The sequence below is a fragment of the Salvelinus alpinus genome, chromosome 7, assembly GCF_045679555.1.
Source record: "Salvelinus alpinus chromosome 7, SLU_Salpinus.1, whole genome shotgun sequence".
NCBI lineage: Eukaryota > Metazoa > Chordata > Actinopteri > Salmoniformes > Salmonidae > Salvelinus > Salvelinus alpinus.
The window spans coordinates 71,126,529-71,152,028 of record NC_092092.1 but is presented as its reverse complement, the minus strand read 5'-3'; the positions used below and the strand labels follow the sequence as shown (position 1 = coordinate 71,152,028).

At 43.5% G+C, this 25,500-nt stretch overlaps 1 protein-coding gene across 1 annotated transcript in view; it reads right to left on the bottom strand.

Moving 5' to 3' along the window:
- The window catches only part of LOC139581582 (autophagy-related protein 2 homolog A-like), a 48,312-nt gene that overhangs the window by 7,442 nt on the left and 15,370 nt on the right, over positions 1 to 25,500 (bottom strand). The window contains exons 19-29 of the mRNA XM_071411507.1: positions 25,214 to 25,368; positions 24,804 to 24,954; positions 24,450 to 24,634; positions 24,234 to 24,314; positions 24,004 to 24,110; positions 23,789 to 23,881; positions 21,954 to 22,024; positions 21,240 to 21,316; positions 11,434 to 11,604; positions 11,107 to 11,233; positions 10,702 to 10,928 (exon numbers count right to left, since the gene is read on the bottom strand). Of these exons, the coding sequence (XP_071267608.1) occupies positions 10,702 to 10,928; positions 11,107 to 11,233; positions 11,434 to 11,604; positions 21,240 to 21,316; positions 21,954 to 22,024; positions 23,789 to 23,881; positions 24,004 to 24,110; positions 24,234 to 24,314; positions 24,450 to 24,634; positions 24,804 to 24,954; positions 25,214 to 25,368 (1,445 nt within the window). The remainder of the gene's footprint in view (positions 1 to 10,701; positions 10,929 to 11,106; positions 11,234 to 11,433; positions 11,605 to 21,239; positions 21,317 to 21,953; positions 22,025 to 23,788; positions 23,882 to 24,003; positions 24,111 to 24,233; positions 24,315 to 24,449; positions 24,635 to 24,803; positions 24,955 to 25,213; positions 25,369 to 25,500) is intronic.

Below are 25,500 nucleotides of genomic sequence, written 5' to 3'. Positions count from 1 at the left end.
AGTGTGTAGGAGAGAGTGTAGAGGTAGAGGGAGAGAGTGTATTAAGAGAGTGTAGAGAGTATAGAGAAAGGGAGTGAGTAGAGAGAGAGTGTAGAGAGGTAGAGGGAGAGAGTGTATTAAGAGAGTGTAGAGAGTATAGAGAAAGTGTAGAGAGAATAGAGAGAGTAGAGAGTACAAAGAAAGAGAGAGTATAGAGGGAGAGTATAGAGGGAGAGTGAGTGTATTAAGAGTGTGTAGGAGAGAGTGTAGAGAGAGAGTAGAGGGAGAGTGAGTGTATTAAGAGTGAGTGTATTAAGAGAGTGTGTAGAGGGAGAGGGAGTGTATTAAGAGAGTGTGTAGAGAGAGTATAGAGAGTGAGTGAGTGTATTAAGAGTGAGTGTATTAAGAGAGTGTAGGAGAGAGTGTAGAGAGAGAGTATAGAGGGAGAGTGAGTGTATTAAGAGAGTGTGTAGGAGAGAGTGTAGAGAGAGAGTGAGTGTATTAAGAGTGAGTGTATTAAGAGAGTGTGTAGAGGGAGAGTGAGTGTATTAAGAGAGTGTGTAGGAGAGAGTGTAGAGGGAGAGTGAGTGTGTAGGAGAGTGTAGAGAGAGAGTGCATATAAAAAAAGAGCATATAGAGAGAGTAGAGGGAGAGAGAAAGAATAGAGCGTTTGTAGAGGCAGAGAGAGTATATCTATATATAGAGAGAGTATATACAGTATCAGTCAAAGGTTTGGAGACACCTAGTTATTCAAGGGTTTCTTTTTTACTATTTTCTACATTGTAAACTCAGCAAAAAAAGAAATGTTCAGCACCCTGTCTTTCAAAGATAATTCTTAAAAATCCAAATAACTTCACAGATCTTCATTGTAAAGGGTTTAAACACCGTTTCCCATGCTTGTTCAATGAACCATAAACAATTAATGAACATGCATCTGTGGAACGATCGTTAACTTCTTATGGCTGGGAGGCAGTATTGAGTAGCTTGGATGAATAAGGTGCCCAGAGTAAACTGCCTGCTACTCAGGCCCAGAAGCTAAGATATGCAATATTATTAGTAGATTTGGATAGAAAACACTCTGAAGTTTCTAAAACTGTTTGAATGATGTCTGAGTATAACAGAACTCATATGAGTGTATTAAGGGAGGGAGTTTTTTTTTTCTTCTAGGGAGTTTTTCCTAGCCACCGTGCTTCTACACCTGCATTGCTTGCTGTTTGGGGTTTTAGGCTGGGTTTCTGTACAGCACTTCGAGATATTAGCTGATGTACGAAGGGCTATATAAAATAAACTTGATTTGATATGGCAGGCAAAAACCTGAGAAGAAAATCCAACCAGGAAGTGGGAAATCTGAGGTTTGTAGTTTTTCAACTCTTTGCCTATCCAAGATACAGCGTAAATTTGGTCCGATTTCACTTCCTAAGGCTTCCACTAGATGTCAACAGTCTTTAGAACCTTGTTTGAGGCTACTACTGTGAAGGGGAGAGAATGAGAGCTGTTTCAACCAGAGGTCTGGCAGAGTGCCATGAGCTCAGTCTCCCGTGAGAGTTAGCGGCATTCCATTGCATTTCTAAAGACAAAGGAATTCTCCAGTTGAAACATTATTTAAGATTTATGTTAAAAACATCCTAAAGATTGATTCTATACATAATTTGACATGTTTCTACGAACTGTAACGGAACTTTTTGACTTTACGTCTGGACCTACTGCTCGCGCCTCATGAATTTGGATGTGAACTAAACGCGCGAACAAAAAGGAGGTATTTGGACATAAATTATGGACTTTATCGAACAAAACAATCATTTTTTGTCGAACTGGGATTCCTGGGAGTGCATTCTCGGGTATCATACATGGCGGGTATCTGTATGGCTTGTTTTTGTGTCTGAGCGCCGTACTCAGATTATTTTATGGTGTGCTTTTTCCATAAAGCTTTTTTGAAATCTGACACAGTGGTTGCATTAAGGAGAAGTGGATCTATAATTCCATGCATAACACTTGTATCTTTTATCAATGTTTATTATGAGTTTTTCTGTAAATTGATGTGGCTCTCTGCAAAATCACCGGATGTTTTGGAAGCAAAACATTACTGAACATAACGCGCCAATGTAAACTGAGATTTCTGGATATAAATATGAACTTTATCGAACAAAACATACATGTATTGTATAACATGAAGTCCTATGAGTGTCATCTGATGAAGATCATCAAAGGTTAGTGATTAATTTTATCTCTATTTCTGCTTTTTGTGACTCCTCTCTTTGGCTGGAAAAAATGGCTGTGTTTTTCTGTGACTAGGTGCTGACCTAACATAATCGTTTGGTGTGCTTTCGTCGTAAAGCCTTTTTGAAACCGGACACTGTGGTGGGATTAACAACAATTTTCTTTAAAATGGTGTAAAATATGTTTGAGGAATTTTAAATGATGAGATTTCTGTTTGAATTTGGCGCCCTGCACTTTCACTGGCTGTTGTCATATCAATCCTGTTAGTGTCTTAACTTCTTACGGCTGAAAACCCCGCTAACAGCTCACAGACGGTAGGCAATTAAGGTCACAGTTATGAAAACTTAGGACACTAAAGAGGCTTTTCTACTGACTCTGAAAAACATCAAAATAAAGATGCCCAGGGTCCCTGCTCATCTGCGTGAACGTGCCTTAGGAATGCTGCAAGGAGGCATGAGGACTGCAGATGTAGCCAGGGCAATAAATTGCAATGTCCGTACTGTGAGACGCCTAAGACAGCGCTATAGGGAGACAGGACGGACAGCTGATCGTCCTCGCAGTAGCAGACCACGTGTAACAGCACCTGCACAGGATTGGTACATCTGAACATCACACCTGCGGGACAGGTACAGGATGGTAACAACAACTGCCCGAGTTACACCAGGAACGCACAATCCCTCCATCAGTGCTCAGACTGTCCGCAATAGGCTGAGAGAGGCTGGACTGAGGGCTTGTAGGCCTGTTGTAAGGCAGGTCCTCATCAGGCATCACCGGTAACAACGTCGCCTATGGGCACAAACCCACCATCGCTGGACCAGACAGGACTGGCAAAAAGTGCTCTTCACTGACGAGTCGCTGTTTTGTCTCACAAGGGGTCATGGTCAGCTTCGCGTTTATCGTCGAAGGAATGAGGCCTGTACTCTGGAGTGGGATCGATTTGGAGGTGGAAGGTCCGTCATGGTTTGGGGCATTGTGTCACAGCGTCATCGGACTGAGCTTGTTGTCATTGCAGGCAATCTCAAAGCTGTGCGTTACAGGAAAGACATCTTCCTCCCTTGTGTGGTACCCTTCCTGCAGGCTCATCCTGACATGACCCTCCAGAATGACAATGCCACCAGCCATACTGCTCTTTCTGTGTGTGATTCCCTGCAAGACAGGAATGTCAGTGTTCTGCCATAGCCAGCGAAGAGCCCAGATCGAAATCCCATTGAGCAAGTCTGGGACCTGTTGGATCGGAGGGTGAGGGCTAGGGCCATTCCCCCAGAAATGTCCAGGAACATGCAGGTGCCTTGGTGGAAGAACGGCGTAACATCTCATAGCAAGAACTGGCAAATCTGGTGCAGTCCATGAGGAGGAGATGCACTGCAGTACTTAATACAGTTGGTGGCCACAACAGATACCGACTGTTACTTTTGATTTTGACCCCCCCCCTCAACCCAACCCTTTGTTCAGGGACACATTATTCCATTTCTGTTAGTCACATGTCTGTGGAAATTGTTCAGTTTATGTCCCAGTTGTTGAATAGTGTTATGTTCATACAAATATTTACAAATGTTAAGTTTGCTGAAAATTAATGCAGTTGACAGCGACAGGACGTTTCTATTTTTGGTGAGTTTAGAATAATAGTGAAGACAAACTATGAAATAACACATATGGAATCATGGAGTAACCAAAAAAGTGAAAAAGTTATACAAATATTTTATATTTGAGACTCTTCAAAGTAGCCACCCTTTGACTTGATGACAGCTTTGCACACTCTTGGAAACTGCTATTTTCAGGTCTCTCCAGAAATTTTCGATCAGGTTCAAGTTCAGGCTCATTCAGAGACTTGTCCCGAAGCCACTCCAGCGTTGTCTTGGCTGTGTGCTTAGGGTCGTTGTCCTGTTGGAAGGTGAACCTTCGCACCAGTCTGAGGTCCTGAGTGCTCTGGAGCAGGTTTTCATCAAGGATCTCTCTGTACTTTGCTCCGTTCATCTTTCCCTCAATCCTGACTAGTCTCCCAGTCTCTGCCACTGAAAAACATCCCCACAGCATGATACCGCAACCACCATGCTTCACAGTAGGGATGGTGCCAGGTTTCCTCCAGACGTGACGCTGGCATTCAGGCCAAAGAGTTCAATCTTGGTTTCATCAGACCAGAGAATCTTGTTTCTCATGGTCTGAGAGTCTTTAGGTGCCTTTTGGAAAAATCCAAGCGGGCTGTCATGTGCCTTTAACTGAGGAGTGGCTTCCGTCTGGCCATTCTACCATAAAGGCCTGATTGGTGGAGTGCTGCAGAGATGGTTGTCCTTCTGGAAGGTTCTCCCATCTCCACAGAGGAACTCTAGAGCTCTGTCGGAGTGACCATCGGGTTCTTGGTCACCTTCCTGACCAAGGCCTTTCTCCCGATTGCTCAGTTTGGCCGGGCGGCCAGCTCTAGGAAGAGTTTTGGTGATTCCAGACTTCTTCCATTTAAGAATGATGGAGGCCACTGTGTTCTTGGGGACCTTCAATGCTGCAGACATTTTTTGGTACCCTTCCCCAGATCTGCCTCGACACAATCCTGTATTGGAGCTCTATGGACAATTCCTTCGACCTCATGGCTTGGTTTTTGCTCTGACATGCACTGTCAACTGTAGGACCTTATATAGATAGACAGGTGTGTGCCTTTCCAAATCATGTCCAATCAATTGAATTTACCACAGGTGGACTCCAATCAAGTTGTAGAAACATCTCAAGGATGATCAATGGAAACAGGATGCACCTGAGCTCAATTTCAAGTCTCATAGCAAAGGGTCTGAAAAGGTGCATTTTATACATTTCTAAAAACCTGTTTTTGCTTTGTCATGAGGATTTATGTATTTTTTAAAACATGTTAGAATAAGGCTGCAACGTAACAAAATGTGGAAAAAGTCAAGGGCTCTGAATAGAATACTTTTCGAAGGCAATGTATATATAGAGACAGTGTATGTATATGTGTGTGTAATATATATATACACAGCGGGCTCCAAAATTACTGGCACCCCTGACTGGCAATGCACAAACAATACTTAAAAAAATAAAACAATTATAGAGAAACTCAAAATACCAACATGTGAGAAATACTGTACTTATACTGTATTTTGTAACCAAAATCATACAATTATTTAATACAAAATAAATTGAACCAAAATCAAGGTTTCATAATTATTGGCACTCCTCATTTAGTACTTAGTGCAACCACCTCTGGCAAGGAAAACAGCATGGAGTCTTTTCCTGTAATATTTGACAAGCATAAGGAACACATTTGGAGGGATTTTGGACCATTCCTCTATTCAGATCCTTTCAAGATCCTTCACATTCTTGGGTTTGCGCTTATCAACTGCCTTCTTCCACTCAGCCCACAGGTTTTCGATTGGATTGAGGTCCGGCGACTGAGATGGCCATGGCAGAACATTGATTTTGTTGTCACGGAACCATTTCTGTGTGGATCTTGTATGTTTCGGGTCATTGTCTTGTTGGAAAGTCCACCTACGGCCAAGTCCCAGCCTTCCGGCAGAGGCAACCAGATTGTCAGCCAAAATTGCCTGATACTTGGTGGAATTCATTATGCCATCAATCTTAACCAGTGCCCCTGGACCTCTGGAATTAAAACAGCCCCAAAACGTCACTTACCCCCCTCCATATTTCACCGTGGGTATGAGGTACCTCTCCTTGTATGCATCTCTGTTTCGACGCCAAACATGCCGATGCTGTATCTGACCAAATCGTTCAATTTTGGTCTCATCTGTCCAGAGCACCTTCTTCCAGTCATAATTGAAATGACGCTTGGCAAACTCCAAGCGCTTGCGTCTGTCTTGTGGTCAGAAAGGGCTTTCTTCTGGCAACCCTTCCAAAGAGCCTGTGGTTGTGGCGTCTAATGGTGCTTTTTGAAACCTGGTGACCCCAAGACGCCACCAAGGCCTGCAATTCTTTTATAGTGATTCTTGGGGATTTTGTTGCTTCTCTCACCATCCTCCTCCCTATCCTGGGGGGCAAAATGCATTTGCGTCCTCTACCCATGAGGTTTTCAACTGTTCCATATCTTTTGCATTTAATAATTGCCCTGACAGTGCTCAGTGGTATATTCAATCGTTTGTGGATCTTCTTGTAGCCATTACCAGATTTATGAAGGTCTATGACCATCTGTCTCTTTTGAACTGCCAGTTCTTTTGTTTTCTTCATGGTGTTGGATGACAGTGGGATATTGCATGTGTGTTACCTCATTTTTATACCCTAGTGAAACAGGAAGTAATGTAATGGCTCAATATAGTTCCTTAAGACTTAGATAAACTTAAATAAGTGGAATTTAATTTGTGGTTTAATTTTGGTAGATGTTATTTACAATAATCTTTAAGGGTGCCATTAATTGTGAAACCTTGATTTGGAGGACATTGATTTTTAATTAAATCAATAAATTATTTTTGAGTGGCCTCCCGGGTGGCGCAGTGGTCTAGGGCACTGCATCGCAGTGCTAGCTGTGCCACCAGAGTCTCTGGGTTCGCGCCCAGCCTCTGTCGCAGCCGGCCGCGACCGGGAGGTCCGTGGGGCGACGCACAATTGGCATAGCGTCGTCCGGGTTAGGGAGGGTTTGTCCGGTAGGGATACCCTTGTCTCATCGCGCTCCAGCGACTCCTGTGGCGGGCCGGGCGCAGTGCGCGCTAACCAAGGGGGCCAGGTACACGGTGTTTCCTCCGACACATTGGTGCGGCTGGCTTCCGGGTTGGAGGCGCACTGTGTTAAGAAGCAGTGCGGCTTGGTTGGGTTGTGCTTCGGAGGACGCATGGCTTTCGACCTTCGTCTCTCCCGAGCCCGTACGGGAGTTGTAGCGATGAGACAAGATAGTAATTACTAGCGATTGGATACCACGAAAATTGGGGAGAAAATGGGATAAAAAAATATAAAAAAAAGAATATATATATATTTTGGTTGGTTCCATTGAAACATTAATAAAGTATCGTATTTCTCACATGTTGGTATTTTGAGTTTCTCTATAATTATATTGTTTAAGCATTATTTGTGCATTGCCAGTCAGGGGTGCCAGAAATTTTGGAGCCCACTGTATATATAGCTTCCGACTTCAACAGTGTGTGTGTGTGTGTGTGTGTGTGTGTGTGTGTGTGTATATATATATATACATACACAGTTGAAGTCGGAAGTTTACATACACCATAGCCAAATACATTTAAACTCAGTTTTTCACAATTCCTGACATTTAATCCTAGTAAAAATTCCCTGTCTTAGGTCAGTTAGGATCACCACTTTATTTTAAGAATGTGAAATGTCAGAATAATAGTAGAGAGAATTATTTATTTCAGCTTTTATTTCTTTCATCACATTCCTAGTGGGTCAGAAGTTTACTGTCATGGTGTGCTCCTCTTTGGGTATAGCGAGTGGCTTCCCCCTCTCTCCCTCCAACACCCAGGTTCTGTTATCTCAAGTCGTAAATTCCTGGAGGAGACTCTCCTCCTGGCCATGCAGAAAGAGACAGAGGGAACAAAGGAACTTCTTCTACATCACAGAACTTGAGAACTGAACAATATCCATGTTTTGGAGAATGTGTAAACGGTCGGTGGAAAATGAAAGACAATACAGCCACATTACCATAACTCTGTTTATACAGGAGCCTCCGTTATGAGGTTTGCGTCTAATTATTGTATAAAATGAATGAGTAAAGATGAAACTATTTGTGAAATTATGTAATGTGATTTTAAAAACAGTTAATGTGAGAGAATTGTATTCCCTTTCAAGTTTAACTAAGTCATTGGCCCGCCTCCATGAGCACCGACATGATCTGGCTCATGGGACAGCCCTTTTCTACCGTTAGGAATAAAAGCCCCACCTGAAGAAATCCTCTTTAGACCATGCGTACATCGGTCACCGAGGGGGCGAAGGTTTGAGTAGAGACCACAAAAACCTCAGTATAAGCTAAGGTTGTAATGGTTGTGGAATTCCTAACCATATCACGTGGAGCATTGGCTACATGGGTGGAAATGGTTAAACTCTGAGACTATCGATCCCGACAGAATAAGAGCAAATCTTCGATACAAATTACTAGTCTGCAGCTAGAAATTATGTGAACCTGAGATGCGAAGACCGACAACCGCCGAAACATCTATCCTATAAGAACATTTCTGAATGGTACTCTGAGGTATCCATTCTAACCACGAAAGACTTCAGGAAAGCAGAGAGAGAGATGCGCGGATGAACTTTCCAACAGAAAGACGGACGATTCCAACAGAGAAAACGACGACACACTGAGCGTAAATATATATTGATTGCAATTATTCCCGAATGAGTGAGCGTTCATGTGCAAAGGATTAGAATTTCAAATAATATCATTATCAACTGTGTAGTGACTGCATTTTTGTCTTTCGCACCCTTCTCAGTCCACACCCACTTCCCTTTGTCCACCAAGCCGTCATATCGGCTTAGCCCACTAGGGAACCTCCCCTATCATTTCTTTGTAACCATATCTACTGTTTGTTTGTTTATGCATTTCTGTGATTATTTAGTTAGCTAGTAAATAAATGATTAAGACAATTGGTGTATGGATGATTCATAGTAAAGGCTGGGTTCGTGTAGATAACCATCAATTTACGACGTTTGGAATGAGACTAACGTGAGGTAAAGAATAATTAATTAGAAGACTAATTGATCAGATATTAAAATATCTGAAGAGTTATTTTAGGAAAATAACTTTAATCTGAAGATTTTCCTTGGTGCCCCAACTTCTTAGTTAATTACATTTACATGATTAGTTTAATCACGTAATAATAATTACAGAGAATTGATTTGATAAAATAACAGTCCTCAAATTAATGATGCCAAAGACACGACATTACATACACTCAATTAGTATTTGGTAGCATTGCCTTTAAATTGTTTAACTTGGGTCAAACGTTTCGGGTAGCCTTCCACAAGCTTCCCACAATAAGTTGGGTGAATTTTGGCCCATTCCTCCTGAGTCAGGTTTGTAGGCCTCCTTGCTCGCACACGCTTTTTCAGTTCTGCCAACAAATTTTCTATAGGATTGAGGTCAGGGCTTTGTGATGGCCACTCCAATACCTTGACTGTTGTCCTTAAGCCATTTTGCCACAACTTTGGAAGTATGCTTGGGGTCATTGTCCATTTGGAAGACTCATTTGCGACCAAGCTTTAACTTCCTGACTGATGTCTTGAGATGTTGCTTCAATATATCCACATAATTTTCCTGCCTCATGATGCCATCTATTTTGTGAAGTGCACCAGTCCCTCCTGCAGCAAAGCACCTCCACAACATGATGCTGCCACCCCTGTCCTTCACGGTTGGGATGGAGTTCTTCGGCTTGCAAGCGTCCCCCTTTTTCCTCCAAACATAACGATGGTCATTATGGCCAAACAGTTCTATTTTTGTTTCATCAGACCAAAGGACATTTCTCCAAAAAGTACGATCTTTGTCCCCATGTGCAGTTGCAAACCGTAGTCTGGCTTTTTTGGGATGTTTTGGAGCAGTGGCTTCTTCCTTGCTGAGCGGCCTTTCAGGTTATGTCGATGCTGTACTGTGGACATAGATACTTTTGTACCGGTTTCCTCCAGCATTTTCAGAAGGTCCTTTGCTGTTGTTCTGGGATTGATTTGCACTTTTCGCACCAAAGTGCATTCATTTCTAGGAGACATAACGCGTCTCCTTCCTGAGCGGTATGACGGCTGCGGTGTTTATACTTGCGTACTATTGTTTGTACAGATGAACCTGGTACGCTCAGGCATTTGGAAATTGCTTCCAAGGATGAACCAGATTTGTGGTGGTCTACATTTTTTTTTTGTGAGGTCTTGGCTGATTTCTTTTGATTTTCCCATGATGTCAAGCAAAGAGGCACTGAGATTGAAGGTAGGCCTCGAAATACATCCACAGGTACACCTCCAATTGACTCAAATGATGTCAATTAGCCTATCAGAAGCTTCTAAAGCCATGACAATTTTCTGGAATTTTCCAAGCTGTTTAAAGGAACAGTCAACTTAGTGTATGTAAACTTCTGACCCACTGGAATTGTGATACAGTGAATTATAAGGGAAATAATCTGTCTAAACAATTGTTGGAAACATTACTTGTGTCATGCACAAAGTAGATATCCTAACCGACTTGCCAAAACTATAGTTTGTTAACAAGAAATGTGTGGAGTGGTTGAAACACTAGTTTTAATGACTCCAACCTAAATGTATGTAAACTTCCGACTTCAACTGTATGTATGTATATATACACACACACACACGTATACATACATATTTATATATACACATATATAGAGTGAGAGTATAGAGGGAGAGTATAGAGAGAGAGAGTATAAAGAAAGAGTACAGAGTGAGAATAGAGAGAGTAGAGAGTATAGAGAGTTGAGAGAGTGTATAGAGAGAGTGTGTATAGAGAGAGTTGAGAGAGAGAGTATAGAGAGAGAGAGTTGAGAGAGTATAGAGAGAGTGTATAGAGAGAGAGCATAGAGACATAATGAAATAAAGAAACAGACTCACAGGTATACCCATCCCAGGAGCCTCTAGGATACAGAAGTCCTCGTTGTCCTCTGAACCATCAGAGCCCTCCTCTGACATCATATCCACTTGCACCTCAGTGGCTGTCGCCACCAGTCTGTCAAGCTTTGACTCCTCCCCCTCAATGACAACTGGTGGGCGGAGCTTAGGGGCCTCCCCAGGAAACAGGTAGACTGAGACAGGTGAGCCCCGCGGGACAGTGGGAGATCCTAGACATAGAAATGTTCATTTAGAAGACTCCATTTTTACAGTGAAAAGTAATATGCATTAGAAATGGGAAATACACACAGGAATAGCTAATGGCATCCATTTCATCTATCAAATGTACAGAAGGGATTTATAATTGGAGATATTGAACTACACTATCATTTAATACCCCCGTTTTACCTGAGTCCATATCCTCATCTGGGTGGCTCCTCTCTGTGTCAATCAAAGCATCAAGGAGATCATACTGGTTGATCTCAGCAGTCTCAGCTGGAGGGCAGGGTGGCAAGGAGGCGGGACTTTCTGACAACTAAAACAAGTCACATAGACAGACAACAGATAGTTGAGGTTCAGATAGGCTCCTTTCCAGTCGCTCCACAGTTTCATTTTCTTCAGTTGTTCTCACACAACGTTTATCTGAACAAACATACAACATCTGTTCCAGACCTTAAAGAAGGTAATATTATACTAGTTTACTAGTCTATTGGTCTACTGGCCTGTCTGTCTTACCGGTAGCTTCTGTCCAGCGATCTCAGTGGGTGATGTGTGTCGGGGGGGCGGGTGCAGGTCTCCCTGGGACACCAGGTACTGCAGCATGTTGACCAGGGCAGCACAGGAGTCAGCACAAGTGTGGAGGTGGACCACGTTGTTGGAGCAACGCAGCTCAAACAGAGGTTGGGACTAGGGGAAGAGACCGAGAGGAGGTGAGGGGATTGGAATAGAAATCAAATAACATTGTCACATGTGCCAAAAACAACTGGTGTACACTTTACCGTGAAATACTTTCTTACATGCAGTGGTAGAAAAAGTACCCAATTGTCATAATTGAGTAAAGATACCTTAAAAGAAAATGACTCAAGTAAAAGTGAAAGTCCCCCAGTAAAATACTACTTGAGTAAAAGTAAAATAATTTTGTTTTAAATATACTTAAGTATCAAAAGTAAAAGTATTAATAATTTCAAATTGCTTATATTAAGCAAACCAGACGGCACACTACAGCACGCAGACATCATTTACAAACAAAGCATTTGTGTTTAGTGAGTCCTCCAGAAGCAGTAATAAGTATGTGTATTGCACCATTTCCCTGTCCTGCTAAGCATTCAAAATGTAACGAGTACTTTGGGTGTCAGGGAAAATTTATGGAGTAAAAAGTACATTACTTTATTTAGCAATGTAGTGAAGTAAAAGTAGTCAAAAATATAAATAGTAAATGAAAGTACAGATACCCCAAAAAACTACTTAAGTAGTACTTTAAAGTATTACTTAAGTACTTTACACCACTGCTTACGGGCCCTTTCTAATGATGCAGTTCAATAATAATGATACAAACAAAATAGTAACATGAGGAATAAAATAAAATGCACATATATGGAGCTATATACCAGAAGTACCAGATCAATGTGGAGCTATTGTGGAGCTATATACAGGGAGTGCCAGATCAATGTGGAGCTATATACAGGAAGTACCAGATCAATGTGGAGCTATTGTGGAGCTATATACAGGGAGTGCCAGATCAATGTGGAGCTATATACAGGAAGTACCAGACCAATGTGCAGCTATATACAGGAAGTACCAGTACCAGACCAATGTGCAGCTATATACAGGGAGTACCATATCAATGTGGAGCTATATACAGGAAGTACCAGATCAATGTGGAGCTATATATAGGAAGTACAGAGGAAGATCAATGTGCAGCTATACAAGTATATGCTGAGCTATACACAGGGAGTACCAGTACCAGATCAATGTGGAGCTATATACAGGGAGTACCAGTAACAGATCAATGTGGAGCTATATACAGGGAGTACCAGTAACAGATCAATGTGGAGCTACACTTCCATTCAAAAGTTTGGGGTTACTTCTAAATGTCCTTGTTTTTGAAAGAGAAACACATTTTTAGTCCATTAAAAGAACATAAAATTGATCAGAAACAAAGTGTAGACATTGTTAATGTTGTAAATGACTATTGTAGCTGGAAACGACTCTGGGATGCTGGCCTTCTAGGCAGAGTTCCTCTGTTCAGTGTCTGTTCTTTGGCCATCTTAATATTTTATTGGCCAGTCGGAGATATGGCTTTTTCTTTGCAACTCTGCCTAGAAGGCCAGCATCACGGAATCGCCTCTTCACTGTTGACATTGAGACGGGTGTTTTGCGGGTACTATTTAATGAAGCTGCCAGTTGAGGACTTGTGAGGCGTCTTTCTCAAACTAGACACTAATGTACTTGTCCTCTGGTTAGAGCCAGTTTGCGCTGTTCTGTGAAGGGAGTAGTACACAGCGTTGTACGAGATCTTCAGTTTCTTGGCAATTTCTCACATGGAATAGACTTCATTTCTCAGAACAAGAATAGACTGACGAGTTTCAGAAGAAAGTTCTTTATTTCTGGCCATTTTGAGCCTGTAATTGAACACACAAATGCTGATTCTCCAGATACTCAACTAGTCTAAAGAAGGCCCGTTTTATTGCTTCTTTAAATCAGGACAACAGTTTTCAGCTGTGCTAACAATTTCAAAATGGTTTTGTAATGATCAATTAACCTTTTAAAAATGATAAACTTGGATTAGCTAACACAACGTGCCATTGGAACACAGAAGTGATAATTGCTGATAATGGGCCTCTGTACGCCTATGTAGATATTCCATTAAAAATGAACCGTTTCCAGCTACAATAGTCATTTACAACATTAACAATGTCTACACTGTATTTTCGGATCAATTTTATGTTATTTTAAATGGACAAAAAAATAAGCTTTTCTTTCAAAAACAAGGACATTTCTTAGCGACCCCTAACTTTTGAACGGTAGTGTATATACAGGGAGTACGAGTACCAGATCAATGTGGAGCTATATACAGGGAGTACCAGATCAATGTGCAGAGGTACTAGGTATTTAAGGTAGATATGTACATGAAGGCAGGGTAAAGTGACTAGGAATCAGGATACATATCTACATCAAATACCTTATTGTTATGTACATGGAGGCAGGATAAAGTGACTAGGCATCAGGATAGATAATAAGGTATTTGAGGTAGATATGTACATGGAGGCAGGGTAAAGTGACTAGGCATCAGGATAGATAATAAGGTATTTGAGGTAGATATGTACATGAAGGCAGGGTAAAGTGACTAGGCATCAGGATAGATAATAATAAGGTATTTGAGGTAGATATGTACATGAAGGCAGGGTAAAGTGACTAGGCATCAGGATAGATAATAATAAGAGTAAGTTAAGAACAGAGCAGCACCAGCAAATGATGAGTGTAAAAGTGTGTGTTTGTGTGTAATATGTATGTATAGTAGAAGTCGGAAGTTTACATACACCTTAGCCAAATACATTTAAACTCAGTTTTTCACAATTCCTCACATGTAATCCTAGTAGAAATTCCCTGTCTTAGGTCAGTTAGGATCACCACTTTATTTTAAGAATGTGGAATGTCAGAATAATAGTAGAGAGAATGATTTATTTCAGCTTTTATTTCTTTCATCACGTTCCCAGTGGGTAAAAAGTTTACATACACTCAATTAGTATTTGGTAGCATTGCCTTTAAATTGTTTAACTTGGGTCAAACGTTCCTGGTAGCCTTCCACAAGCTTCCCACAATAAGTTGGGTGAATTTTGGCCCATTCCTCCTGACAGTGCTGGTGTAACGGAGTCAGGTTTGTAGGTCTCCTTGCTCGCACACGCATTTTCAGTTCTGCCAACAAATGTTCTATACGATTGAGGTCAGGGCTTTGTTTTGGCCAAGCCATTACCTTGACTTTTTTGTCCTTAAGCAATTTTGCCACAACTTTGGAAGTATGCTTGGGGTCATTGTCCATTTGGAAGACTCATTTGCGACCAAGCTTTAACTTCCTGACTGATGTCTTGAGATGTTGCTTCAATATATCCACATAATTTTCCTCCCTCATGATGCCATCTATTTTGTTTAGTGCACCAGTCCGTCCTGCAGCAAAGCACCCCCACAACATGATGCTGCCACACCCATCCTTCACGGTTGGGATGGTGTTCTTCGGCTACCCGTTTCCTCCAGCATCTTCACAAGGTCCTTTGCTGTTGTTCTGGGATTGATTTGCACTTTTTGCACCAAAGTACGTTCATCTCGAGGAGACAGAACGCGTCTCCTTCCTGAGCAGTATGATGGCTGCGTGGTCCCATGGTGTTTATACTTGCGTACTATTGTTTGTACAGATGAACGTGGTACCTTCAGGATTTTGGAAATTGCTCCAAAGGATGAACCAATTTTTTTATCTGAGGTCTTGGCTGATTTCTTTTGATTTTCCCATGATGTCAAGCAAAGAGGCACTGAGTTTGAAGGTAGGACTTGAAATACATCCACAGGTACACCTCCAATTGACTCAAATTATGTCAATTAGCCTATCAGAAGCTTCTAAAGCCATGACAATTTTCTGGAATTTTCCAAGCTGTTTTTAAGCACAGTCAACTTAGTGTATGTAAACTTCTGACCCACTGGAATTGTGATACAGTGAGTTATAAGTGAAATAATCTGTCTAAACAATTGTTGGAAAAATTACTTGTCATCTACTTTGTGCATGTCCTAACCGACTAGCCAAAACTATAGTTTGTTAACGAGACATTTGTGGAGTGGTTGAAAAACTCGTTTTAATGACGCCAACCTAAGTGTATGTAAACTTCTAACTTCAACTGTATGTGTATTTGTGTTGTGTCGGATGGCAGGGAGCTTGGCCCAAGTGATGTACTGGGCTGTCCGCACCACCCTCTGTAGCTCTTTGCAGTCAAGGGTGGTGCATTTTCCATACCAAGCGGTGATGGAGCCAGTCAAGATGCTCTTGATGGTGCAGCTGTAGAACATTTTGAGAATCCGAGGGCCCATGCCAAATCTTTTCAGCCTCCAGGGGGGGGATGAGGCACTGACGTGCCCTCTCCACGACTGTGCTCGGTGAGTGTGGACCATGTTAAGTTCTTAGTGATGTGGACGCCAAGGAACTTAAGCTCTCGACCTGCTCCACAACAGCCCTGTCGATGTGGATGGGGTTCTCCCCTCTTTTTCCTGTAGTCCACAATCAGCTCCTTGGTCTTGCTGACGTCGAGGGAGATTTTTTGTCCCAGCACCAAACTGCAAAGTCTCTGACCTCCTCCCTGTTGGCTGTCTCATCGCTATCGCTGATCAGGCCTAACACCTTTGTGTTGTCAGCAAACTTGATGGTGTTGGAGTTCTACGTAGCCACACAGTCATGGGTGAACAGGGAGTACAGAAGGGGACTAAGTACACACCCCTGAGGGGCCTCCGTGTTGCGGGTCAGTGTGGCAGAGGTGTTGTTGCCTACCCTCACCACCTGGGGTTGGCCCATCAGGAAGTCCAGGATCCAGTTGCAGAGGGAGAGGTTCAGTTCCAGGATTCCAGGGTCCCTAGCTTGGTGATGAGCTTGGAGGGGACTATAGTGTTGAATGCTGAGCTGTAGTCTATGAACAGGATTCTCACAGTTATTTCCCCTCTTGTCAAGGTGGGCCGTGTGAAGTGCAATTGAGATTGCATCATCTGGGGATCTGTTGGGGCAGTATGCGAATTGGAGTGGGTCTAGGGCAGGCCTGGGAAATTATTTTCCATGGAGGGCCACATTAGAATATATTTTTGCCATCGTGGGCCAGAATCATATTACAGGATTATACATCATGTGTATGACTGTTGACAGATATATCTACTGTAAATCATGTCCAGATATGCTACTTATTTTACTTTCTTAACATGCACAGAAATAAACCACATCCATGTTCTCCTTTTGGTAGGTATTTTCATTATTAAACATGCAATGAACTACACAGAGGGAAAAGTACACTGTGCAATCATCACCACGGACAGAACTCTTGTTAACAGGTATGCACAAAAACACAAGAGAGAGAGCTCAACATTACATTTAAAATCACTCAATCAGTATGAGGAGTGAAGTCTGATGGGCATTGACTAGAGCAGTGAAGGTATAGTTTCTGATGTCGCTATGCGCAGGATTGCTGAGAGGTGAGAGTCAGTAAGAGATGATCTGTGCCTTGACTTATATTTCATCACTGAAAATGTCTGTTCACATACATAGGTTGAACCAAACATCTTCTGAACATAACTCCTAATCTTTGGAAAGTTTTGTTCATCAAGAGATGCATAGAACCTCGTCAGTGACATTGTTTTGAATAGTTCTCCAAGCATCAGACTGAAGATCGAGAAGCTCAAGGTGCAGGTCAGTGGGAGCGTTATCCACATTGAAGGTGAAAGGAGAGGCCACCAACAGCATGTAATTTTCCAACACTTTGAAATCCTCAAAACGACGAGAAAACTCACCGTTCAAAGCACGCAGCAGCGATGTATACTTCTCCCGCTGGTCATCTGATAGGGAACAGACTAGTAGTGTCGGAAGATGGGTGAGATTGTTGGCTTCTACTTGGCAGGTCAGGAGGAGTAATCTTCCCTTGAAGGCTTTGACAAGGCTATACATCTGATGTGCAATAAAGGCCCTTCCCTTGTAGTTTAGAATTCAGTTCATTCATGAGGGCCATGATGTCCACGGTGAAGGCAAAATCAGCCAACCATTCTTTATCTTGCAGTTGAGGGAAATCCACATTTCTTCCCCTTTCATTTGCAAAAACTCAGCAATCTCCGACTTCAGGTCCCACACCCTTCTAAGCACCTTCGCCATCTCACGTTTGTGTGGTAGGGGTGATCTGATTGACCCGACTCGGTCTCACTGTTAGAAGAGAGAAACTGCCTGTGGTTTAAAAAAAATTATCTTATGAAGTTTACCACTTCAGTGACTGTATCCACAACATGGCTCATTTTCAGAACACATTTACAGAGCACCTGCTCATGAATAATGCAATGCAGGAAAATAATTGTCTGATCCTGGTTCAGCTCATCTACTTGATCTTGTATCCTTTTCAAAAGGACAATTTTTTTCCCCTGTCAAGTTTGGGCACCCATCAGTGTTCACACTGGATAACTTTTCAAAACTCAGTCCCAGCTTTGCCACACACTTATTAACCTCCTCCAATGAATCTTTCCCTGTGGTTGTGCTCTTCATTGACTGCACTGAAGCAAGCTCCTCTGTAATTTCAACGTCTGGGGTTATGCCTCGTAAGAATATCAACAACTGCGCCGTGTCACGTGCATCACTGCTCTCATCCAGGGCCAAGGAGAAATAGGTGAAATCCTTTACCTTGTCTTTCAACTGTTCCATATTCTCTGCAATGTCCTCAACACGCCGTGTCACTGTTGGCCTTGACAGGGAAACACTTTCAAACAGCTCTTTCTTGTCAGGGCAAAGTATTGCTGCAGAGTCAATTAAACATTCTTGAATGAATTCACCCTCAGCGAATGGCATGCTATGTTTAGCAATTTTGTGGGACAGTACATAGATAGGTCTCGCAATTCCGCCGTTTGCTGAATGCAGTTTTGTGAAAAGTCCTTGCTGCTTTTGCAACTGAGAAAGCAACTCTTTCGATGCACTTGCCCTCTGCTCAGAAGACATATTCCTCTGCATGCTTCGTCTGGAAGTGTCGGGACAAGTTGTCTTTCAAGACAGCGATGCTCTCTTTGCACACAGCTTTCCCTGATAGCTCAAAGAAATATTTCGATGTCCACTCTTGCTGGAACACCCTAAATTCATGGTCTACTTTCCTTTTCTTTGAAAAACTCAATTTCTAGCTAGCTACTGTTTGTAACTGTTACGTGTGTGTCAGCCTGTCAGTCACTGTCTGTCCTCGTGCAGTTGTTATTTATACGTGCCTTCAAAATAAATGTCCCACAAGCGGTGGGAGTTAAATCATTGCACAAAGGCGAGTATTTATTGGGCTTTTAATTTGAATAACAAATACGTTTTTCAAAACTTTACTATCGCTAATTCTTTATGTGATTTGAGCATGATTCCTTGGGCCGTATTGAAATTAGGTCGCGGGCCACATACAGCTACTCGGGCCGGCCTTTGCCCAGGCCTGGTCTAGGGTGTCTGGGATGATAGTGTAGATGTGTGTCATGAACAGCCTTTCAAAGCACTTCATAATTACAGATGTGAGTGCTACAGGGCGATAGTCATTTAGGCAGGTTACCTTGGAGCTCTTGGGAACAGGGACAATGGTGGTCAGGTTGAAACATGTTGGTATTAAAGACTGGGACAAGGAGAGATTCAAAATGCCCGTGAAGGGCCTCCCAAGTGGTGCAGCAGTCTAAGGCACTGCATTGCAGTGCTTGAGGCGTCACTACAGACCCAGGTTCAATCCCAGGCTGTGTCACAACCGGCCGTGACCGGGAGTTCCATAGGGCGCACAATTGGCCCAGCGTCGTCTGGGTTAGGCGGGGGGCTTAACTTGGCTCATCGCGCTCTAGCGACTCCTTAAGGCGGGCCGGGCGCCTGCAGGCTGACTCCTTGGTGCAGCTGGCTTCCGAGTTAAGCGGGCGGGTGTTAAGAAGCGCGGTTTGGCTGGTCATGTTTCTGAGGATGCATGACTCGACCTTCGCCTCTCCTGAGACTGTTGGGGACTTGCAGCGATGAGAAAAGATCGGAATTGGATCGCAATTGGATATCACGAGAAAAAAAGTGGTTAAAAAATAAAAAAAGACAACAAAAAAAACGAAAAATTAAATAAAAATCGATCTAAATAAATGTCCATGAATCACTTGCCAGCTGGTCTGCGCATGCTTTGACAACGCGACCTCGTATTCCATCTCGCCCGGTGGCGAGACTCAGTGTTGTATTCCTCGAAGCGAGCAAGTAGCCTAATGGTTAGAGCGTTGGGCCAGTAACCGAAAGGTTGCTGGATTGAATCCCCGAGCTGACAAGGTAAAAATCTGTCATTCTGAACAAGGCAGTTCACCCACTGTTCCCCGGTAGGTTCCCCATGGACCTCTCGGTCGCGGCCGGCTGCGACAGAGCCTGGACTCGAACCCAGAATCTCTGGTGGCACAGCTAGCACTGCAGTGCCTTAGACCACTGCGCCACCCGAGAGGCCCTGTAATCCATCGTTTTTGGTTTGGATACGTTCTTAGTCACTGCGGGGACGCCATCGTCTTTGCACTTATTGATGTAGCCTGTGACTGTTGTTGTAAACTCCTCAATGCTATCCAATCACTTCTGTATTGAGCGCATCACTGATATCACTGGAATGGAGTCATGGTCAGATTTGCCAAAGGGATGACGAGTTTTAGCGCCCCTAGTGGCACAGGAGACGTTGGTAGAAGCGAGGTAGGACGGTTTTAATTCTCCCCACATTAAAGTCTCTGTCCACCAGAAACGCTGCCTCTGGGTGAGCGATTTCTTGTTTGTTTATGGCCCCATACAGTTTGTTGAGTGCCAGAGTGCTGTTTGCTTGGGGCATGATGTAGACAGCCGTGATAATTACGAATGAGAACTCTTGGTAGATAAAAGGTTCTGCAGCTTACCATGAGGCATTCTATATCAAGTGAACAAAAGTTTGAGATTTCCTTCCCACTGGAAGCAGTACACAAGTTGTTATTCATGAACAAAAACACTCCTTTCGACTTCCCGAAGGCGCCGTCCGATCCTACCGCTGCATGGAGAATCCACAGAGTACTACGTGCATTGCGTCATCATCCAGCTACGTTTCAGTAAGACATAATATTACAGCTTTTCAAGTCTCTCTGATAGGAGACTCTCTGATAGGAGACTCTCTGATAGGAGACTCTCTGATAGGAGACTCTCTGATAGGAGACTCTCTGATAGGAGACTCTCTGATAGGAGACTCTCTGATAGGAGACTCTCTGATAGGAGACTCTCTGATAGGAGACTCTCGAAAAAAAGCTCATACGTCTTATTCACGAGAGACTGGACATTTGCCAATAGAATGGAGGGGAGCGCCATTCGGTTCTCTCTTCACCTCAATTTCACCAGGACTCCTGCATTGTTTTGGTGGCTTATGGAACAAAGGAATAGGGTCTGGTATGAACAGTGGAACAGCTGTGGTAGTTGAAGTTGTATTTGAAGTCGAAATCGAGGTTACTAACTGTCGAAATCGAGGTTACTAACTGTCGATCTGATGTCCACAAGCATTTCGCTACACCCGCAAGAACATCTGCTAAATATGTGTATGTGAATATTAACATTTGATATGTGATAGTATGAACTTTTTGTACAAAGAAGATAAACAAAATAAAAGTAACTAATTAGCAACGTTCGGTTAGAACTCGTAAGATGTCACCCTTCTCCGTTGAGCGTCATCTCGCTGGCGAGGAGAAGAGGTAAGAAGAACTAAAGAGACCGTAGATTTGAGACTGACAGTCTCTCAAGTTCAAACACACCGACAGATGTGTAATGACATAAAATTGTCAGGCTAAGAACTTACCAGTTTCCCTATATCACTGCCTTTCCATGTGGTGATGGCCAGCTCCAGCAGATCAATGTCCAGAACACACACATAGTCTGAGGAGAGAAAGAGCGAGAGAGAGAAAGCGTTAGAACTGCAAACACACTCAGATGTAGATGTACACATGTAACGGATGTGAAATGGCTAGCTAGTTAGCGGGTACGCGCTAGTAGCGTTTCAATCAGTTACGTCACTTGCTCTGAGACTTAAGTAGGGTTTCCCCTTGCTCTGCAAGGGCCGCGGCTTTTGTGGAGCGATGGGTAACGACGCTTCGTGGGTGTCAGTTGTTGATGTGTGCAGAGGGTCCCTGGTTCGCGCCCGTGTCGGGGCGAGGGGACGGTACTAAAGTTATACTGTTACATTGATGCTGTTGACCCGGATCACTGGTTGCTGCGGAAAAGGAGGAGGTTGAAAGGGGGGTGAGTGTAACGGATGTGAAAAGGCTAGCTAGTTAGCGGGTACGCGCTAGTAGCGTTTCAATCAGTTACGTCACTTGCTCTGAGACTTAAGTAGGGTTTCCCCTTGCTCTGCAAGGGCCGCGGCTTTTGTGGAGCGATGGGTAACGACGCTTCGTGGGTGTCAGTTGTTGATGTGTGCAGAGGGTCCCTGGTTCGCGCCCGTGTCGGGGCGAGGGGACGGTACTAAAGTTATACTGTTACACACACACACAGTACAGTTAATTATGTGTCATACCTCGTCTCAGGTCCACTACGTCACTTTCACACTTATCAGAGAGAAACAAGGCAGAATCATCCAGGATAAACCTGAGGAGGAAATACCATCACAAACTTCAATAGCCAACTATTAGGTTATTCCTAACCCCCCCGTCCCCATATCCCTCCTGCAATTCTACACATTTCTAATCAAATTTTTTTTTGTCACATGCGCTAAGTACAGTGAAATGCTTACTTACGAGCCCTCAACCTAACAATGCAGTTTAAGAAATAGAGTTAAGAAAATATTTACTAAATAAAAAGTAACACAATAAAATAATGAGGCTATATACGGGGGTACTGGTACCGAGTCAATGTGCGGGGGTACAGGTCAGTCGAGGTCATTTGTACATGTAGGTAGGAGTAAAGTGACTTTGCATAGATAATAAAAACAGTGATTAGCAGCAGTGTAATGTAAATAGTCCTGGTAGCCATTTGATTAGCTGTTCAGGAGACTTATGGTTTGGGAGTAGCTGTTGTTAAGGAGCCTTTTGGACCTAGACTTGACGCTCTGGTAACGCTTGCCGTGCGGTAGCAAAGAGAACAGTCTATGACTTGGGTAACTGGAGTCTTTTTTTGGCCTTCCTCTGACACCGCCTTGTATATAGGTCCTGTGCTTGGTCCCAGTGATGTACTGGGCCGTACGCACTACCCTCTGTAACGCCTTACAGTCAGATGCCGAGCAGTTGCCATACCAGGCGATGCAACCTGTCAGATGCTCTCGATGGTGTAGCTGTGGAACTTTATCTGGGGACCCATGACAAATGTTTTTTTTCTCCTCAGGGGGCACGTGTTGTCATGCCGTCTTCATGGCTGTCTTGGTGTGTTTGGACCACGAACTTGAAACTCTTGACCAGCCCCACTACAGCCCTGTTGATGTGAATGGGGGCATGTTCGGCCCTCCTTTTCCTGTAGTCCACGATCAGCTCCTTTGTCTTGCTCAAATTGAGGGAGAGGTTGTTGTCCTGGCACCACACTGCCAGGTCTCTGACCTCCTCCCTATAGGCTGTCTCATCATTGTCGGTGATCAGGATTACCACTGTTGTGTCGTCAGCAAACGTAAAGATGGTGTTGGAATCGTGCTTGGCCACACAGTTGTGGGTAAACAGGGTGTACAGGAGAGGACTAAGCACAAACTCCTGAGAGGACTCCGTGTTGAGGATCAGCGCGCGCAGATGTGTTGTTGCCTATCGTTACCACCTGGGGGCGGCCCGTCAGGAGGTCCAGGATCCAGTTGCAGAGGAGGTGTTTAACTTAGTTTTCTTGGACACAGGGACTATGGTGGTCTGCTTGAAACATGTAGGTATTACAGACTCGGTCAGGGAGAGGTTGAAAATATCAGTGAAGACACCAATTGGTCCACGCACGTCTGAGTACACGTCCCGGTATTCCGTCTGGCCCCGCAGCCTTGTGAATGTTGACCTGTTTAAAACGTCTTGCTCACATCGGCTACGGAGAGCGTGATCACACAGTCATCCGGAACAGCTGATGCTCTCATAAATGCTTCAGTGTTGCTTGCCTCGAAGCGAGCATAAAAAGTAATTTAGCTTGTCTGGTAGGCTTGCGTCACTGCCACATCCGGCGAGCATCAGAGCCGGTGTAGTAGGATTCAATCTTAGTCCTGTATTAACGCTATGCCTGTTTGATGGTTCGTCTGAGGGCAGGATTTCTTATAAGCGTCCGGATTAGTGTCTCAGTCATTGAAAGCGGCAGCTCTAGCTTTTAATTCGTTGCAGATGCTGCCTGTAACCCATTAATTCTGGTTGGGATACGTATGTACTGTCACTGTCGATGCACTTATTGATGTTACTGTACCTGAGGTGAAAGGTGGCCGTGTCTACTATGATGTTACTGGACAGAGAGAAGGATTCTGCTGTGAACAACACCCTCAATGGAAGATACAGGGGCCTGAAAGACAGAAAGAGACAAAGAAGGGGAGAGAAGGGAGAAGTGAAAAATAATTTTATGTTAATAATGTATTATCTTCCTTTGTCCACATATCTAAATCTGGTGTGTGTGTGTGTGTGTACCTGTAGTCCACGACGCAGGTAGCCAGGTGTGTGTGTAGGACGGTAATAACTACAGGAGATGTGTAGCCCAGGATCGGGTCATCAATGACATCCAAAAAATCAACCAGCTGTCATGACGAAAAACAGACTAATCAACAAGACTCACTAACCAAACACACACCCACACAGTCAAATCATGTTAGGTGCCTGAAGCATCTCAGATTTAGTATTTATTAGGATCCCCCCCATACCTGTTCGTGCCAGCTGTGATTGGTCTGTGCCATGCGATGTCGCATAGTGGCACCATGGAGACGAAGGGCAACCAGAAACTCCTGTAAAACACACAAACAGAGAATTAAGTTAATGATATTTCTTACGCTTTCTTCATCATAAGCACAGCTAACCTACAAGCACAATCAAAAGGTGATATTTCAGTCAAAGAATAAATTAGAAGATATGCGTGTTACCTTGACATTCTTCTGAGGGTCCAGGGTGACTTTGATGGCTGTGGATAACATCTGGACCTCAGTCTCCCTGCCACTCACACTGCTCAGCCCCACCTCTGTGGGGTAAATGGTAAGGTCTAGATGCCCTGGGGGAGTGAAGCTGGGCATTTCCAACCGCCCGGGGACAGGGGAGTCCTTCACTACAGCTGTGAGAGGTAGGAAAAGGGTTAGTGGCCAGAAAGGAAAAGGGCTATCAGTCATTTAGAAGAGATTAGCTCATGACTAAAATCTACATGATAACACAGGGATTATCACACATGATTAGGTAGGTACTACCAGACCTAAACCCTGGTATCACACAGTCATTCCATTCACCTTTGTGGTAGAGCTCCACCCTCCTGCTCTCCAGGCACAGGAAGCTGAGATGGGGGTTATTCTGATGCTGCGCCACACTGAACATCTTCCCCCCTTCCAGGTCCAATAGGAGCTCACCATGACACCGGTCCTCCGGACTTCCCGTCTCTCCCTGCAGGAGACGAGAAACAGAAAACCATGTATTTAAGCAAGTGTCTTCTTTAGAAGCATCATAGTATATATACATTCAATCATTCCATTTTTGTAATACAAATTCCAAGCTATTGAATTCAAATTACATTTATGTTTGCTCTAATATCACTCATTCAAGCAGTAAGGTCCAGTCAGGAATTGAACCAGGATCCAAAATCTCTCCAGTCTATATCCCTAGTTAACCATTGTAAGATGTAGCTGGTTCATCAATGGCTCACCTTGCTGTCCGTCATTGCTTGGAGGCGGCCCTTTCCTATGACAATGGTGAGAGAGAGCAGGCTGAGGGTGTGGTTAGGGCGGGGCTCTGACTGCCTGCGTCTGGTTGATTCACTGGCTGTGTAGAACTGAGCATCTTCCTCCTCGGATTCCGAGTCTGAGAGACCAGAAATGTCACAGTTATAGAACTGCTGAGCAACAACACATTTCAGATGGTCTGCAGGTGTGCCGACTAAAGAGTTGTTCAACTCATACTACTTGGCAAGCCATCTTAAATCAGAGATTTATA